This window comes from Schistocerca cancellata, chromosome 5 (assembly GCF_023864275.1).
Source record: "Schistocerca cancellata isolate TAMUIC-IGC-003103 chromosome 5, iqSchCanc2.1, whole genome shotgun sequence".
Classification (NCBI taxonomy): domain Eukaryota; kingdom Metazoa; phylum Arthropoda; class Insecta; order Orthoptera; family Acrididae; genus Schistocerca; species Schistocerca cancellata.
This window is the reverse complement of record NC_064630.1, coordinates 377,444,558-377,463,862: the sequence shown is the minus strand read 5'-3', so window position 1 is coordinate 377,463,862 and position 19,305 is coordinate 377,444,558. Positions and strand designations below refer to the sequence as shown.

Below are 19,305 nucleotides of genomic sequence, written 5' to 3'. Positions count from 1 at the left end.
AACTGGGAATTCCTAGTATTTTGTCGTGACATTCACTATGAAAACACATGTTAAAGACATTTTACATGAAGTGTGGCATCAAACAGTTAGAATTGTTATAACAAAAACAACAGAAAAAAAACAGAAATATCTATGACAGAAAAAAAACACAATTATCAGAAATATTTCAATTAATCTTATTATTGCCCAAATATGTTTCAGCACATCTGTGTCATTATTAATTAATATCTTACGTGCAGTCACTTATTAATTGTGAAGATAGTACAAAACAATGCATGGTGACATGTTACTTTCATATCAAATAAATCAGAAACTAAGATTGGTAATTATTTATTCAGTGCACGTGAGACTGGTAGTGTCTTGAAAATTCACCACGTTAAGATGAAGTATTTCCATTTCCCTCACAGCTTTGTTTGACTCACAGAAGAGCAGCACATAAATGCTGAAAAGTCTGAATAGTCAGATGTTTGAAGACAACCACCAAGTATCATACAAAATTCTTCTTAGAAAGTTTCAAGAATCAAGATTAACTGTAAAATATACTGCAGCCCCCAACATGTAACACTCATATACTGACTGCAAATATATGATTAGACTAATCAATGTTGTACATGGGAAGTACTCTCTATCACACACTTTACAGTGGTTAGCGGAGCTTGGATACATATGTATCTATATATATTTAAAAAGAAAGATGATGAGACTTACCCAACAAAAGCGCTGGCAGGTCGATAGACACACAAATAAACACAAACATACACACAAAACTCAAGCTTTCGCAACAAACTGTTGCCTCATCAGGAAAGAGGGAAGGAGAGGGAAAGACGAAAGGATATGGGTTTTAAGGGAGAGGGTAAGGAGTCATTCCAATCCCGGGAGCGGAAAGACTTACCTTAGGGGGAAAAAAGGACAGGTATACACTCGCACACACATACACATATCCATCCATACATACAAGACACAAGCAGACATTTGTAAAGGCAAAGAGTTTGAGCAGAGATGTCAGTCGGGACGGAAGTATAGAGGCAAAGATGATGTTGAAAGACAGGTGAGGTATGAGCGGCGGCAGATTGAAATTAGGAATTAGCGGAGATTGAGGCCTGGCGGATAGCGAGAAGAGAGGATATGCTGAAGGGCAAGTTCCCATCTCCGGAGTTCTGACAGGTTGGTGTTAGTGGGAAGTATCCAGATAACCCGGACGGTGTAACACTGTGCCAAGATGTGCTGGCCGTGCACCAAGGCATGTTTAGCCACAGGGTGATCCTCATTACCAACAAACACTGTCTGCCTGTGTCCATTCATGCGAATGGACAGTTTGTTGCTGGTCATTCCCACATAGAACGCTTCACAGTGTAGGCAGGTCAGTTGGTAAATCACGTGGGTGCTTTCACACGTGGCTCTGCCTTTGATCGTGTACACCTTCCGGGTTACAGGACTGGAATAGGTGGTGGTGGGAGGGTGCATGGGACAGGTTTTACACCGGGGGCGGTTACAGGGGTAGGAGCCAGAGGGTAGGGAAGGTGGTTTAGGGATTTCATAGGGATGAACTAAGAGGTTACGAAGGTATGAGGTTATGAAGGTAGAGTATGTGGCTGAGGGACTGCGTCAGCTTTCAGACAACACTACTTACAAAGTTTGCCATGGTAATCCCATTCCTGATGTCCAGGCGGAGCTTCAAGGAATCCTCAGAACCTTAGGCCCCCTACAAAACCTTTCACCTGACTCCATCAACCTCCTGACCCCACCAACACCCCGCACCCCCACCTTCTACCTTCTTCCCAAAATTCACAAACCCAATCATCCCGGCCGTCCCATTGTAGCTGGTTACCAAGCCCCCACAGAACGCATCTCCGCCTACGTAGATCAACACCTTCAACCCATTACTTGCAGTCTCCCATCCTTCATCAAAGACACCAACCACTTTCTCGAACGCCTGGAATCCCTACCCAGTCTGTTACCCCCGGAAACCATCCTTGTAACCATTGATGCCACTTCCTTATACACAAATATTCCGCATGTCCAGGGCCTCGCTGCGATGGAGCACTTCCTTTCACGCCGATCACCTGCCGCCCTACCTAAAACCTCTTTCCTCATTACCTTAGCCAGCTTCATCCTGACCCACAACTTCTTCACTTTTGAAGGCCAGACATACCAACAATTAAAGGGAACAGCCATGGGTACCAGGATGGCCCCCTCGTACGCCAACCTATTCATGGGTCGCTTAGAGGAAGCCTTCTTGGTTACCCAGGCCTGCCAACCCAAAGTTTGGTACAGATTTATTGATGACATTTTCATGATCTGGACTCACAGTGAAGAAGAACTCCAGAATTTCCTCTCCAACCTCAACTCCTTTGGTTCCATCAGATTCACCTGGTCCTACTCTAAATCCCATGCCACTTTCCTTGACGTGGACCTCCACCTGTCCAATGGCCAGCTTCACACGTCCGTCCACATCAAACCCACCAACAAGCAACAGTACCTCCATTATGACAGCTGCCACCCATTCCACATCAAACGGTCCCTTCCCTACAGCCTAGGTCTTCGTGGCAAACGAATCTGCTCCAGTCCGGAATCCTTGAACCATTACACCAACAACCTGAAAACAGCTTTTGCATCCCGTAACTACCCTCCCGACCTGGTACAGAAGCAAATAACCAGAGCCACTTCCTCATCTCCTCAAACCCGGAACCTTCCACAGAAGAACCCCAAAAGTGCCCCACTTGTGACAGGATACTTTCCGGGACTGGATCAGATTCTGAATGTGGCTCTCCAGCAGGGATACGACTTCCTCAAATCCTGCCCTGAAATGAGATCCATCCTTCATGAAATCCTCCCCACTCCACCAAGAGTGTCTTTCCGCCGTACACCTAACCTTCGTAACCTCTTAGTTCATCCCTATGAAATCCCTAAACCACCTTCCCTACCCTCTGGCTCCTACCCCTGTAACCGCCCCCGGTGTAAAACCTGTCCCATGCACCCTCCCACCACCACCTATTCCAGTCCTGTAACCCGGAAGGTGTACACGATCAAAGGCAGAGCCACGTGTGAAAGCACCCACGTGATTTACCAACTGACCTGCCTACACTGTGAAGCGTTCTATGTGGGAATGACCAGCAACAAACTGTCCATTCGCATGAATGGACACAGGCAGACAGTGTTTGTTGGTAATGAGGATCACCCTGTGGCTAAACATGCCTTGGTGCACGGCCAGCACATCTTGGCACAGTGTTACACCGTCCGGGTTATCTGGATACTTCCCACTAACACCAACCTGTCAGAACTCCGGAGATGGGAACTTGCCCTTCAGCATATCCTCTCTTCTCGCTATCCGCCAGGCCTCAATCTCCGCTAATTCCTAATTTCAATCTGCCGCCGCTCATACCTCACCTGTCTTTCAACATCATCTTTGCCTCTATACTTCCGTCCCGACTGACATCTCTGCTCAAACTCTTTGCCTTTACAAATGTCTGCTTGTGTCTTGTATGTATGGATGGATATGTGTATGTGTGTGCGAGTGTATACCTGTCCTTTTTTCCCCCTAAGGTAAGTCTTTCCGCTCCCGGAATTGGAATGACTCCTTACCCTCTCCCTTAAAACCCATATCCTTTCGTCTTTCCCTCTCCTTCCCTCTTTCCTGATGAGGCAACAGTTTGTTGCGAAAGCTTGAGTTTTGTGTGTATGTTTGTGTTTATTTGTGTGTCTATCGACCTGCCAGCGCTTTTGTTGGGTAAGTCTCATCATCTTTCTTTTTAAATATATTTTTCCCACGTGGAATGTTTCCCTCTATTATATGTATCTATATAGTTATATATGGAAACACATGATCACTAGAGACCGGAGACGACAGCGGTTGCATGTGTGAGTTATGCTTGTGTGACTGTGAAAGTGTTTTCTACTTCTGATGAAGGATGTAGTATGAAAGCTGAATGTTTCTAGCATTCTTTTTCATTGTGCCAGACTGCGACTCAACACCTCCTCTATACGGTGATTGCAATTTATCCTTTCCATATTGTTGTTATTATCCACCTTAGTGATATAGTTATATAAACCACAATATAGTAAATTGAAGCAAGAACAGTCAATTATTATCTGAATTTGTTGAATTATCTACAATCAGAATTACCTAAATGTTCAAAAAAACTAAAATATTACTAAATGTCAATAGTTATGATATTTAGATATTAAAAATCTCATAGTAATTATACTGAAATTTTACCCAACATTATACACAAATAATGGCAGTAAACTTTGCTTGACATAATATCAAACACATAAGAAAAAGGTTTTATTTTCACACTCTAGACCTGAAGTACCCTTTTTCAGAGGACAATAAAAATTTGCTGGGTGGAAGTGTGACACAAGCATAAGCAGTCTCCAGAAAACCAAAAGTGCAAAATATATACACAAAACATACAAATCATAATAGTAGCACTGGCAAAATAATTAGAATTAGAGCTGATTACCACAGACATAGTGCCATAGTACATAGCATTAATCTAAAGGAGGCCATTTTTAACAGTGGTTGAAACGTTCATTTCCATCGACATTACACAGTCACATAGCCAAAATACCAGAAACTGAGAACGTGTTACAGGAAAGCAAGATTGATAATACATCAGCTGTTTCTCATAAAGAAACTATGTAGATGGAGAAATGAGTGGCGCCTTAATTTTCAAGGTGAAACAGGAAAAAGTGTTGCAAAACAATAAAAAAGACAAGAATGGAAGAATATACTGTCAGAAAGTAAGAGTGGTGAAAAAAATGGGGTGAAAACTGAATAGTACAGGAGGAGGTGAGTTAAATAAAAATAAAGATCAGAGATAACATAAAGAGGAAAAAACAAAGGGAAAGAAATGATGGGAAACAGAAGAAAAACTTTTAAAAACAAACACACACACACACACACCTACAAATGTGGCAACAAATAACTACTTACTCTATGTCTTTCCATTGCACCAATAATTAATGGAGCAGTTCCATTACGTATTATTTTCATTTTAACCTCATCGTTTCCAGCTAAATTTTTTAGTAACCACAAACACTGCTGATTGATTTTCTGCAAATCAGAAATTAAATCAAACTGAATATTATTACTTCTCTTCAGCTGTGAACAACAGATTTTACAATATATCTTTAATTCTATTTCCTGATGAATATCCAGTATTTCAGATGGTCTACTTCACCCTTGTGAAATTCCTTGTAATTAGCGTCCACAGGTGCAAGAGATTAAAAGAGCACCATTTCCACATTTATTGTCACATTAGCTGTTGCATTCCTCAATGAACTTTTTTCCTAAGAGTCATAAAAACAGTAGCAGATGTTCACTATTTATGAACGTAGAGTGATTTAGATTTTTGTGACTGGTTTTTGTGGCTTGAATCAATCAAAGAAAAGCTGTAAATTGTATGATTCAACAAAAATAAGAGAATGTGCTCAGAACAGATGATACAAAGGACTTTCTGTCTAAAGAGACAAAATTGAAACTAATAACAAATGGTGCATGCAGTTTATTGAATGTTAATTCGCTAGGATGCAGGCTTCTGGTGCTAATCATCTTATAGAACAGTGAGATCTTAAGATTTCACAATTCTCGTACCCACAAATAAACCACTACATCTGGATATTTCAGTTTCTAAAAACAACACATCTTGGTATATATTATTTTTTAAGTTTCTTTAGTAATTGATTGATGTATACTATTGAACAGCTGTAGAACTTGTGGACTTTGTACACAACTTATTACACTAATATTAATTACAGTTGCAAAAGCAGAAAAGTTTGTGTGGGTATTGGAAAAAGAGGGATGGGAAGAACTTACGTAACCGGCAGTAAGTCATGCAATAACAAATAAATAAATAAACACAGAAATATCACCAATCACGTCTGAATCTACAATGATGGCTACCAAATCCATGAATGATGTTTGCTGTTCAAACAATATACACTTTATGTTATCCCAGCTCACTCTGTTTACCTTGTGCAGCACCCAGATGTCTCAGTGCTGCTGCAGTATTTTTATATCTTAGAGATTACTGGACTTTGAATCATGGACTCTGCAAATGGGCAGAAACCCCACACTGTTTAACTCTGTCCATAACCAAAATCATATAACAATGGTTACATGTAACTCTAAGAATCAGTATATTGCAACTTGGAAGGTATTTTAATTTTTATGCAGTACATCTGGAAAACTCATCAACTTAGAGAGAGAGAGAGGGGGGGGGGGGGGGGCAGGGAGGGGGGGAAGTGGAGGGAGAGAGAGAATGGGGAGGGAGGGAGAGAGGCTGAATTATTCCCGGGCTAAATTACAATGTTTAACTTCTTGTTGATTTTTTGGTCAATCACTAAGAAGCAAAGTGTGTGACAACAAATGCTACCAACTGCATGAAAATGTGGTTGGATTATAAATCACTCATCCCAAAAAGAGTGATGCATATGTTGTTATATCCCACTTTCCTTTGGGCACTTCACTGAAAACCCATACCTGCATTTTGAAGATGGAAACCATCAGGTCAGTAGAAAATTTTTGTTGTTTAGGCATCACAATTATTTTAAGTAGAGGGGAACATATTTATATGTAAGACACTAGGGGACTGATGACCATAGATGTTAAGTCCCATAGTGCTCAGAGCCATTTGAACCATTTTTTTGTAAGACACTGAAATGTGCATGTTTTAGGTCCTATTATATTGGTATTTTGAGTCATCATATTTACCACAGTTACTCTCTTAGACCTTGAATAGGTGATCACCCAAACGTCCCTCGTCGTAAGATGTGCTGCTTTGCGTGTGAATGTCTCATACCACTGTTTTCAGGATGAGCGATTTATATTCGAAGCACATTTTCATGCAGTCCTGAGTACTTCCTTTACAGGATGAGAAGTTAACATGAAGAACCACTTTCAGATTTTTCTCATACAGTCCAAAGCAGAAAATAATTAAACAATGTTATCTGTAAGTTGTTACATTTCCTTAAAAATAACTTCTGCTATTAATAAGCAATGACAACAAATTGGACTTCCTTCACCATAATCAGCTAATTATTTTACAGCAGTGATGACAACAACAAATTGGGACTCCTATACCATAATCAGCTACTTATTTTACACCATTATCTTCTGAATTATAATCTATTTTCTATGAGAGCTTGTGGGTCTTTTTTTTTTGTGAAAAACTGCTTTACTCTTGTTGTGGAATATTTCCTCTCTCCTGTCTTGAATACAAGAAAAAATATAATCCTCAGAAAATAAGACTATCCAATATGGTGACAATGAGTAATTTTATTTTTGGAATTACCTACAGAAGGAAGACTACTAAGCTAACAGATGTCCGAAACTCATTTATTTCATTGCAGTTTATGACTGAGAAATTGTTGCTATTCAGTGGTCAATAAATGAGTTAGTAAGACTTTCCAAATAAGTTGTAACTGTTCAGTCAATGCCCTTTACATCTCAGACTCTCTCTCTCTGCTTGGGTTATTGTAAGTGATAAACTGATTTTCTGTATAAGACACAATATCTGTATAAGATACAACAAAACATATGTTGATCACAAAAAATGGAGAGTATACGTGATATGTCAAATGTGGGCGAAAGAACGTCAGTAATCAGTGAGCTGAAGCATCGAAACTAACAAATACATCTCCAGATCCACATGCATGAGTTAACAGTGCTGGAAATTGCCACTGAAGATGCTTCCCAAATAAAAGAAGTGAAATGTGTATGGCAATAAACACACTACCTTCAATTAGTTGCATAGGCGGAACATACCTCCATGAAGATACAACTCAGTTAATTAGTATTGTACAATTCACCTCTAAAGTTGTTCTTACATAACATTCAAATGCCAACAGCTGAAATATTCTTACATTTCAATGATTCAATCTGGATTCAGACCCAACATTTGTTGACAAAATGCCACAGGACTTCTTGACTTGAACTTTCTCCAAAACTTTTTTGTCATCACTGCATGATTTATACTTGAGAGTGACTAGTCTCACTGTTGCACCACTCTAACCAAACATCAGCAATATGAAGATTAATTTACACTCTTTTGACTCCTAGTTTAATTTTTTCAGTTGCACTAACCTAGTACTTGTTTTCTATTTGATATAAAAATCATTACTCACTGGCTGCAACGAAAACATTTCACAGACACCTGTCTCACATATTACATTTCATGCTGTGTATGGAAATACGTCACACCTTTTGCTTTGGCAGGATTTATCTATAGCCTGGACATTACGAATACTGGCTGAGTCAGAGCAGATGACATGAAAGGCATTTATGACAAACACAAGTGCTCTTTGAAAAGAAATTTTGCTGTTTTAAAACCAGTCATGCTTATAAAAAAGTAAGGAAAGTAACTATTACAAGGTAAGTAAGTTCTTCGCATTAAAGATTTTGCAGCTGTGGATCAACATCTCATGTTCAAGAATATGGAGAAAATTAAGTAAAGTGGATAACTGCACACCTTTTAGAGCCCTCTTCAAAGACTTCAGAATTCTTACACTCATTATCCACTACATTTACCCCCATAATAGCATTTACTGTTAACAATAACAATCAGTTGTACTGAGATTTACACAACTGCAATGCAAGACCTAAAAGCAATTTTCATCTGACTCAATCTCTTTGTCTAGGGTCAAAGTGGAGCTCTATATTCTGGTCTAAACATCTTCAAGAAAAAAAAGAATCTGTACAACCTCAAAAGAAACTTTAAAAATACATTCCCAATTAGCTACTTCTACAAAATACCTGATTATCCCTATTCAAGGACTAAAGAGTCTGAAAGCTTGAAGACTAATGATTATGTTTAGCTACTACCTCTTTAGGTTACCTGGTTATCGAGATTAAGGACTGAAGAGCCTGAAAGTTTCATGACTAATACCTATGTTCATTTTAAATAAGGCTCTATTATTAAAAAAAAGAAGATAATTCTCACTATTTGATAAATACCAATGCAGACATGTAAATGTGAAGTCAGTAGTTGGACGAAATCAACAACTGTTAAATTTGAGAAACAGCATCATATTTCAAAGTAGCAGTTGTCGTTCAATTTTACTCTACTAAATTTACCTGATGAACACAACTAGCATACGGCAGTATGGTGGCAGTTTATTGTTAATATGTACAGATTTAAATTCTAACAGCTGCTTTACTTTTGTTACTGAACACCTTTACTCGTTCGACATCACTGAAAATTAGCTCTCTAGATAGGATCTACAGAACATGATAACTCAAACAGTCAGTCAACTTATATTTAACATTAGTAAATATTTTATGGATGATAAACGGGAGATGAAGGAATCAAATATCTTTGTATAGGCCATCTTCTTCTATTTCACTGAACAGTATCTTAGCAAGGATACTTAAAATAATTGCTTTAGGCTATAATATTCATTACATTAGTACCATAATGTTACAATATTTGATAAATTTAAGCCTTCTAAATATCTCATACTAAAATAAAGTGTGCTCTTTGACTTCTTTCACCATCTCAGATACTCATATTGTGCAATACATGGACTACAATTCATTTCATATACTCCAAGAAACGCAATATTTTTAAACACAGCAGACAAATAATTTGCCAGTCTTAATGGTGACAAAACTTAGCCCATCATAAGGACAATGTGAACAAGAAATCTTAAAAAATGCATGCTGTTTATATATTTCAATCTGTCAGAAGGCCATGAAGGAATATAATGCACTATTGTGCACAATAAATAATGACACACTTGGGAATACCAAAGGTACTATGTAGATTTTTAAAATTATTTATATTACTTTTAAGTAATTATTTTATGTGTATCTTCTTCCATTAAATGCGTAGTTGTACTGACACATTTGAAATTACGTAAAAATATTATGAGTTATATTCATATATATGAAGTCATGTGCAACATTTGGTCAGTTCTTGCAGCTAGATAAAAGACTAAAAGAAAATAGCAAATAAACAAATAAATATAGGTTGCAATTATAATGACTAGCAGTGTATTTATACCTATAGCCTCACAACACCCTGTGAACCACACTAGTAACATTCCGTTCGTCACCCAAGACTTAAGAAATTCAATTACTTCTTCCGCAGAGGCTTCGATTACTTCTAATCAAGTCCTGAGATAACAGATATCCTTACCCAAAATCCAACCCTAACCCTAATCCTAACTAACCTTTGCATTATCACAGTTCGTCAGTATGTCACACCTGCACTCAGTCATGCCCCTTTAAGACTTTCACTGGTGGATGGCCTGAGTGTAAGACCTGTCCTGTACATTCAATCACCACCTCTTATTGGAATCTTTCCACATGCATATCTGAACAGATCAAAAGTATGGTCATATTTGCCAATAGCCATATCACCTACCAGCCATACAGATATTCATGACTATTCACTTTTACATTAGAATATTCATTTCATCATTAAATTATCCAAGTACATCTCCTGACGCATCCAAAATTCTCAATGTTCTTATACACTGATAATCCAGAACATTATGACCACTGCCATCTGTGAGAATGAATGGCACCCGGTGATGTCAAAGGCACAATTGGTAAGGAATGTATGTAAGTAGAACAGAGATTAACGTGGAATCATTCTCACGACAATACGGGGAGCAAATGGGGAAACCCACTGATGTAAGTGACTTTCTCAGGTGACAGATTGTTATGATCCAACAGTTTGGAACAAGCATCTCAGAAGTGGCACAGCTGACTGGTCGTTCATGTGCTACAGTCATGTGCATCTAGGGAAACTGGTTGAAGGATGCTGAAACATGAGCAGATAACAAGATGTGGGGACGTCCACATCTCATCATGGGAAGTAGACATCAGACTCTTTAAATAGAAAAGGTAGTGATATGTGGTAGAATTGACAACAAAGTACAATGCTGGACTAGGCAAAAATGTTTCACAGCACACAGTTCTGCACACACTGGTGAATGTGGGGACTCCACATCAGTCAACCCCTCCACGTTCCAAAGTATTGAACGATACGATAAGTTACAACTGTAGTGGGCATGTGACTAGCAAGATTGGACTATGGTCATGTCAGGATATGCCATCATCCAGGCGAATGGCTGCTGAAAACCTGCGTCACACCATGGACGCAGGTTAGTGGTGACAGTGTTATGCTGTGAGAAATATTCATCTGGTTTTTCAATGGTCTGTGGTAGTAATTAAATGCACTATGGCACCTGTGGACTATGTGAACATTATTGCTGACCACCTGCAATCCCTTCTCAATGACGTATACCACAACAGCTATGACATTGGACATCAGGGTAACTGCATTACAAGGCCAGAATCATTCTACACTGGTTTGAGGTGTATGACAGTCAACTCACATTCATGTTATGGCCGTCATGAATCTGAGGGAACACATCTAGGATGCTATAAGATGCTAACTGTGTGATCACAAACTATCGGTCCATAATTTACAGAAATTGTGAACCTGTGAGAAGATATCTGGTGCCACACACCTCCAGAAACCTACTGAGAATTTGTCAAATCCATTCTACACAGAATTGTTGTTGTATTGTGATCCAAAGGCAGACCAACATACTATTAAACAAGTGATTATACAGTTTTGGCTCATCTTTGTAGCTGTATCAAACAGAAAACTTCAACAATGGCTTCAAAACCCATAGTTTGGACTGAAACTCACTCTTCCTCTTCCTCTTCCTCTTCCTCTTCCTCTTCCTCCTCCTCCTCCCCTCCCCCCCCCCCCCCCCCCCTACAGAAAAGGATCAGATACTCTTAATTACCCTGATGGGAAGTGATCCTTTGTTCACACTATCCACCATGGCTAAATCTTTGCTAGTCATCATCCTTTGAACCTGTTTCCCTTTCTAGTCATTTTTCATAACCCTCTCCAGTTCCAACTTTCAACTCATCTCTCCATATCCCTCCTCCTCCTCCTCCTCCCTCCCTCTCTCTCTCTCTCTCTCTCTCTCTCTCTCTCTCTCTCTCTCACGCACGCACGCACGCACACACATCTAATCAAATTTCAACTATTATTCGAAATTTACATTCCATCCAAATGGTGAAATATGATTATCAACTAGCCTCTTACCTCACTATCTGGGAAATTGACCATAACATCATTAATAAATATAAGTCCCCCAGCTTCCTCCACTAGCTGACAGAAATCATTTGTTACTACCAGAGAACTTAATGTTGAAAACAAACTGCTAAGTGTTTCTTTATCATCTGGGTATTCTGGAAAAATTGACATCAAAAGCCATTAGCCACTCACAGGTAGCAATTAATATTGAAAAATATTAAAAATACCCTATTTTATCAATTAATACCATGACAGTGAACATCAAAGCTAACAAAATTTTAAGAAATACGTGTATCACATTCTTTGAATATAAATTCAGTCAGAATATTCAAAGAAGCAGGTACAGCTGATCTATTGATTTAGGGACAATCAATAAAGTAGTTACCAATTTATTTTTAGCATATCATCTCATCAACTCGTTTTAGTGCAGTGTTATTTCTGTAGCAAATGTAGGATATCACAAACATGAAAGTATATTTATATAAAATGTTCTATGCTTTGTTACAAAGGTTTAAGACAGAAAAAATAATTGTTTTTATTTTGGTTACTACAATGTGTGACACATAGAAAAACTAATAACTTGTTCAAAATTAAATTCTGTGCCCAGCTGCAATCCCATATTTGCCAAACTATGCATGTTTTCTCTGTAAGTTGTCTGTTGTGTTCTATCTTTTAATGCTCATATTATACTTATTCCATTGTATTAGAGCAATTCATTTGAAGCTGGAAAGCATGTATCATAGAAGCTCCATTATTCAAATGCAAAACATGTGACAGTTACAATGAAGATGTATCTGTAGCTGGAAAGCATGTATCATAGAAGCTCCATTATTCAAATGCAAAACATGTGACAGTTACAATGAAGATGTATCTGTAGCATTAGTAATTATGGAAATACATCATGGGAGGGATTACAGACTACACAACAGTACACACAGAAAAAGCACAGTCAATTTTATCTGTCCATCATTTTACATGCAAATTTTGTTTGTCCATCATCATTTGCGTGCATTCCAAGAATGCTACAAATGCCAAAAACGTGTGCAGTAAGTCGTTAGAGGCATATGAAGATTCTGGACTCTCCAGGAGAACATGCTTACTAAGAATCATCTTAACAATAGTCAATATACTGGGCCACATGACAAACACAAGCCAATAATGGTTGGTTTGGCAAATTCAAATATTCCTGCCACCGGAGACGACCTGAACAACATAACTGCAAGAAACAAAAGGTAACATTTGCTGAAAATCACCACCTGCTAACACTATTTTCAGACAATGTATTAATGTCATAGTGAGGAATCTTGATAACACAGCAGCTTTCATCAATGTAATATGCAAATCAGATTGACCATAAAATCTACTAGCTGAAACAAATTGGAACCATTTTCAAGTGATGCTACCCCATAATGCAAATGGCAGAGACATTTATGTTTGGTTACAATGGAAATGTTATGAACTGGCGTGTGTGTGTGGTCCTAAGGGACCAAACTGCTGAGGTCATCGGTCCCTAGACTTACACACTACTTAAACTAACTTAACATTAAGGACAACACTCACACCCATGCCCGAGGGAGGACTTGAACCTCCAGTGGGAGAAGCTGCACAATTAGTGACATGGCGACTCTAACCACGCGGCCACTCCACGCAGTAATGGTTTGGCCAAAGGTGTGACATACAATGGGGTTGTCAATGACTATGTACCATGTTCAGAAGGTAAACAGACTCTATCAAGCTAAGAGAATCACAAATTACTTCATTTGAATCTGTGTGAGCCAGGACATTGGACACGCAGCACAGAACCAAGGAACTTTCTAACTCTTATCAACGATCACTTAAGAAATGGTTTTCTTAAACACACTTATATACAAGAATCAGTTAACATAAATTATTTGAACTTCCAAAAAACTACAACTACACCTAAACTCTGCAAATCACTGTGAAATGCAAAGCAGAGGCTACTACCTGTTGCACCATTTTTTTAGAGCTTCATCAGATTCCATTCAAGTCTGAAGCATAGAATGAACAATAGCTTAAACATCTCTGTGCGCATTGCAATTACATTAACCTTGTCTTTGTAATCATTACGCGAGCAATATGCAGGACGGGATGCTGTAGTAAATTTCTAACTCTTGACTTAAAGCTGGTCCTTGAAACTTTGTAAGTGGGCTTTCATGAAAGAGTTTTCATCTATCTACATGTTACTGCCAGTTTTGATCTTTCAGCAGGATTTGTATTGTATGCACTGAAAACTGAAACAATTTTGAAATATGAAGTTAATGAAAAATACAGTTTGACTCAGATGACTATTTCTCAATATAGAAAAAAATAGAGAATCTAAGCACTACAGCAGAACAAATGTTGAAAGGGACAATTCTTGCCACCACTTTTCTTGGATTGTTATCAACATGAATTGATATAAATCACTTATGAGAAACAACATAACAATCCCCTCAACAGATCAGTTACAAAGACACTGCAAAAATACACTTCCTGAGGCAGCATGGTCAAAAAAGAACCCAGATCTTTGACACCTAAGAATATCTGGCAGTAAAGTGTAGGGCTGCAGCCACATTCCAAGGAGTAATGAGCACAAGGAGGGCATGGAGAGCAGCAAGTACATACTTGTTGAATATATGTGAAGAAAGCACAATACACTGCTTTGTTGAGTCTGTTTACCAGAGTTTATCAATCGCAAGGATAATAGTTCAAAAGAATAGAGTGAAGTCGCAGTCTTCAAATGATTTACAAAACAGGGCAGAAAATGTATAAGATGTATAACAATGCCAATTTACAAGAGCAGAATGATATATTTATTCCATTTGTTGAGAAAAATGAGGAGAGTTGGAGAAGGTTGAATCAAAGATAAAGATGATGATGATGATGATGATGATGATGATGATGATAGAACTATTTGAGTGCAAGACATCGAGGTATTTGGTGGCCATATCATTAATTAAAGACTCTTTAAACAAGTAAAAACTTAAGTGACATAACCTCTTATGGTAGTAGCACAAAACTATTCATTCTTAATGAATATTTTGGGCCACATCAGTGAATTTTGCACTGAGAAGATCTCCCAAAATACTTAACCTAAGAAGATGGCTCAGTGTGTTTCTTATCAATCTAAAGAGTAATCACACTTAGATCCACTGGCACTGGAAGAAGCATTACAGTCTAAAGCAGGAACGTCCAAGCTTTTAGCTTACATAAGCGAGACTCGAAGAAGAGAACAGTTTTAGGCCACACACAATATACTTCTTGGGCTACATTGATATTTGCTTTTGGCTGCATGCTGCCTGAGTGCTGCAGGTTGGACAGCCCTGGTCCAAAGAGTCTCATAATTGGTTACCAGCAATCAAAAAAATAATTACTATTGCACAAAGAAAATCAAGTGTGAGAAATGGTGGCTATCTTGATGGACAAAATCAGATGATACCAAATGAAATCAAGAGGCATGTTGCAAACTGTAAAACACATCCTACTCTCAAAGGACTTGAGTGTGAGTTCATCTCAAATCACCAGGTCATGTCGACTCATGGTCAAGAATTTCTCTGGGAAAAAATATATATTAGACCTTTACATCATAAGTGTTAAGAAATAAAGTATTTTCATTTTATCTTAATTTTTGTAAGTGGTACAGCCCTTTCAAAAATATATATTTTGTAAATAACTCTTAAAACAGTAGAGAATAAGAAAATATATTACTAATAAACAAAAAGTATTGGAGACCTGGCAGATGTTTTGTGTTAAAGCTCTTAGTGCACTGGAATTTAGTTGACACCTGTATACTTATGGGTTTTCTTTAACTTACAAATTTAAGACAAAAATAGGAATTTAAGTTCATTTCTCCACTTAAAATTTTTTTTCTACCTGAGAAAGTCACATAATGCTATCTTTCCTGTCATATTACCGGATACTACTGATATAATTATAAACAGTATTTTCTCTGTGGCAGCTATCTGTATTATGTAAATATTTATTACTAAAAATGTAAAAAATTGCATTTTTATGAGTCTTTACAAATTATCTCCTCCAAAACCCCTGTCTGAAACTTTTGATAATTACACAAAATATTGTTTGGTTAATATGTTAGTAGTCAGTGCAAACACAGTGGACAATATTTTTCTGTGCAAAGTGTTAAAAAATTTTTAACATTCTGCATATTTCGCATCACTGAATTTCTAGTGCAAAATATGCACATTGGCAACACTGTTTCCAGCGCACTTCTGTTTATAACAAACAAGTGAGAACTCGCACATAAGCCATTCTGCATCGAGTTTTGTGTTTGGTTTAAACTTTTTGTTACACATAATGTCAGTGAGGAAGTACAGTGGTGAAAGAGAGAGGTGTTTGGACTATGAAAAAAAAAGACACAAGAAGGTGGTGTTTAATAAAAGTGAAAAACACATCACAGTTGTTGGAAATCTGTCAGAGGTATTGCAAAAATATCTTGGTTCTCAAGTAACAGTATTAGTATCACATCCATCGTGCAGGAATTGCTACACTCACCACAAGAAGAAATTTGGTGGAAACCCACCTGAATTATTACCATCACCCAAATGTGAAACTGAAGAACACAGTGCAGATGTTTGTATTCCTGGGTGTGAAGTTGTTGATGCATTCAATCTTAGCATTGCTGCTGTAGCCCCTACTTTACCCCCCCCCCCCCTTAAACATAAGAAGCACAAGAAGAAAACAGTATTTAAAAAGAAAAGTGTAAGAAATTGAAACAAGTTTTACACAAGCAACATCTTCAAATTTTTGTGAAGTGTATAATGTAGATGCACTTGGCGCAGAACCTGAAGATAGTGATATGCGCATGAAATATGATGTGTGGTTTCAAAACCTAAACACTGCTATCTCGGCAGCCACCTATACTGAGAAGGTACAATTACTGACAGTGATACAGGGTAGCTAACCCATGCAGCAGATGCAGAAATACATGCCCACTTCCTCACATTATTTAATTTCAAAAGTTCATAAAATAAAGAATGAGGAAGGTACTTGGGCATGCCCAGATTCTTACTGTGGGCATCCATTGCAAGATGATATGCTTTCTGTTGCCCTGGAATATTACCTAAGTGAGACAAAGATTGCAGCAGCTGAAGTCCTAACCAGGCTGATGTTATCTCTGTTAGTGAACATGGTGAAAAAGTTAAAAAAAGACAAAAAGATATATGACAAGACCAATAAGACAAGCATATCTCCTGATGAAAAAGGAGAACCCAAATTTAAAAATTGGTCTCACAAAATTCCACTCCTTATGGCCGAACTGTGTAAAATGCCAGCCAGTGAAGGAAGTACGAATATGTAGTTACTGCACTAATTTGAAACTTGTTTGTTCCACCATAAGCAGTGTCACAAGAGAGACGTTCACAGAAATGGATTTGATACTTTTGTGTATATGTCACGAGACGCAAGGTAAATGTTGGTTGTAGGAGTGTGCAATGTGTTCTGGTGCTGAAGTGATGACTATTGAAGCATTTCATGCATTGTGGGATGGAGAACAGTCGATGAAGAAGACAGTAGAGCCAGATATGTTTGTTACAGAGGTTAGGTATTGGCTCATGAAAGGAATAGCTCACCATCATACACAGAGGATTCAGAGACAGGCCATGGAGAAGTAAAATCAGCCACATCCCAGAATACTGACACATTATTTCTTCATTTCGATTTTGCTGAGAACTGGTCTGTTGCTTTGCAGAACAAAATTCGAAGTCACCACTGGCATACATCAAGGAAGGTCACAAAGAAGTAAACTCATGACAGAAGACAATTGTTACAGAGGTTAGGTATTGGCTCATGAAAGGAATAGCTCACCATCATACACAGAGGATTCCGAGACAGGCCATCGAGAAGTAAAATCAGCCACATCGCAGAATACTGACACATTATTTCTTCAGTTCGACTTTGCTGAGAACTGGTCTGTTGCTTTGCAGAACAAAATTCGAAGTCACCACTAGCATACATCGAGGAAGGTCATGAAGAAGTAAAATCATGACAGAAGACAATAATAATTTGTGAATAATATCATAAAAACAAAAATGGGTATAAATATTCTTTACATTTCATTTCTGTTATAAAATGCTTTAGAACAAAATTATGAATTGTTTTTCCACTCACTTATAATGTTGTAAAGTAATTATTTTGATTCAGATATACCAGTTTTGCATGACATTTACTTAAAATCAGCAGTCATTTTAAATATTTAAATACCCATGATCTTTTGGCCTTGAGAGTAGAGCTGGGTCTATCTAAAAAATTTCTCACATTTTACAGAGACAAGTATTGCCCACTCTGATTGTATATTCCCTAAGTACAATGACCAACTAATGTACCATGAAATGTTTTAACATTTAGGATGGGGGTTTTGGAGAAAATAATTTCTAAATACCCAAAAAATTTCAGATTCTTTGAGCTTTATGTACACATATTTTGACAGTTCAAGAACTTCACGCATTAATTTCATAGCTTACAGTTAGCAGTCCTTCCACTTCATCATTTCTCAAGACACTTAACATCCCTTGACTATTCATATTTTCAAAACATAATTTTGAAATTCACAAAAAGTTACAAATTTCCATAGTTTATTTTTCCAAAAAAATTTAAAAAGCTCAGAAGTGTGTATGTATTAATCATGTCTCTTAGCATTGGGAACAAAATATTTATTGAAAATAAATTCAGATCTCTATCACTTTTGGTTTCTTTATCACAATTTTTCGATTTTCCCTTTCATTACGACATTTTCACAAATACTCTCATTTAAAGAGGTCTGTAGTGTTTTAACAAATCATCAGAAAAGCAAAATACTTTAGTTTTGGAGAGGTATTACGTGGAACTCCAACATATATTTTTTTCAGCAAACACATTCACTCTTGACCTTTATGATTTGAGATGAAATCACCCATGAACAAAGGGTAGGTTTAGATAATGATGAAAATTTTACACCAATGATTAGGCATAACTCACTAGATATCTGTTTAGATTTACTACTAGGTATGATTTTCATATGGACCACTTAGATGCAGTTACTGTTTTTCTTGGAGTTGACTTTGATGAGAAAATTTACGGGAAAATTTCGGAAATTACTCCACTTACTAAAACAGTTAAAACTATATGTGCCTAAAGACTGGAAAGGTAGTTTATTGTTTAAAATGAGACTGTTACTATAATCAAGCTGATAATCTTCACTTTCAATAGCTTAATGGCAGATCCTTGAGTTTATCAGAGGAATCAA

At 37.6% G+C, this 19,305-nt stretch overlaps 1 protein-coding gene across 1 annotated transcript in view; it reads right to left on the bottom strand.

The window, feature by feature from the left end:
• LOC126188919 (armadillo repeat-containing protein 6 homolog) overlaps positions 1–19,305 on the bottom strand; it is a 113,481-nt gene that overhangs the window by 41,157 nt on the left and 53,019 nt on the right. Inside the window, exons 3-4 of the mRNA XM_049930632.1 lie at positions 12,075–12,220; positions 4,937–5,056 (exon numbers count right to left, since the gene is read on the bottom strand). Of these exons, the coding sequence (XP_049786589.1) occupies positions 4,937–5,056; positions 12,075–12,220 (266 nt within the window). The remainder of the gene's footprint in view (positions 1–4,936; positions 5,057–12,074; positions 12,221–19,305) is intronic.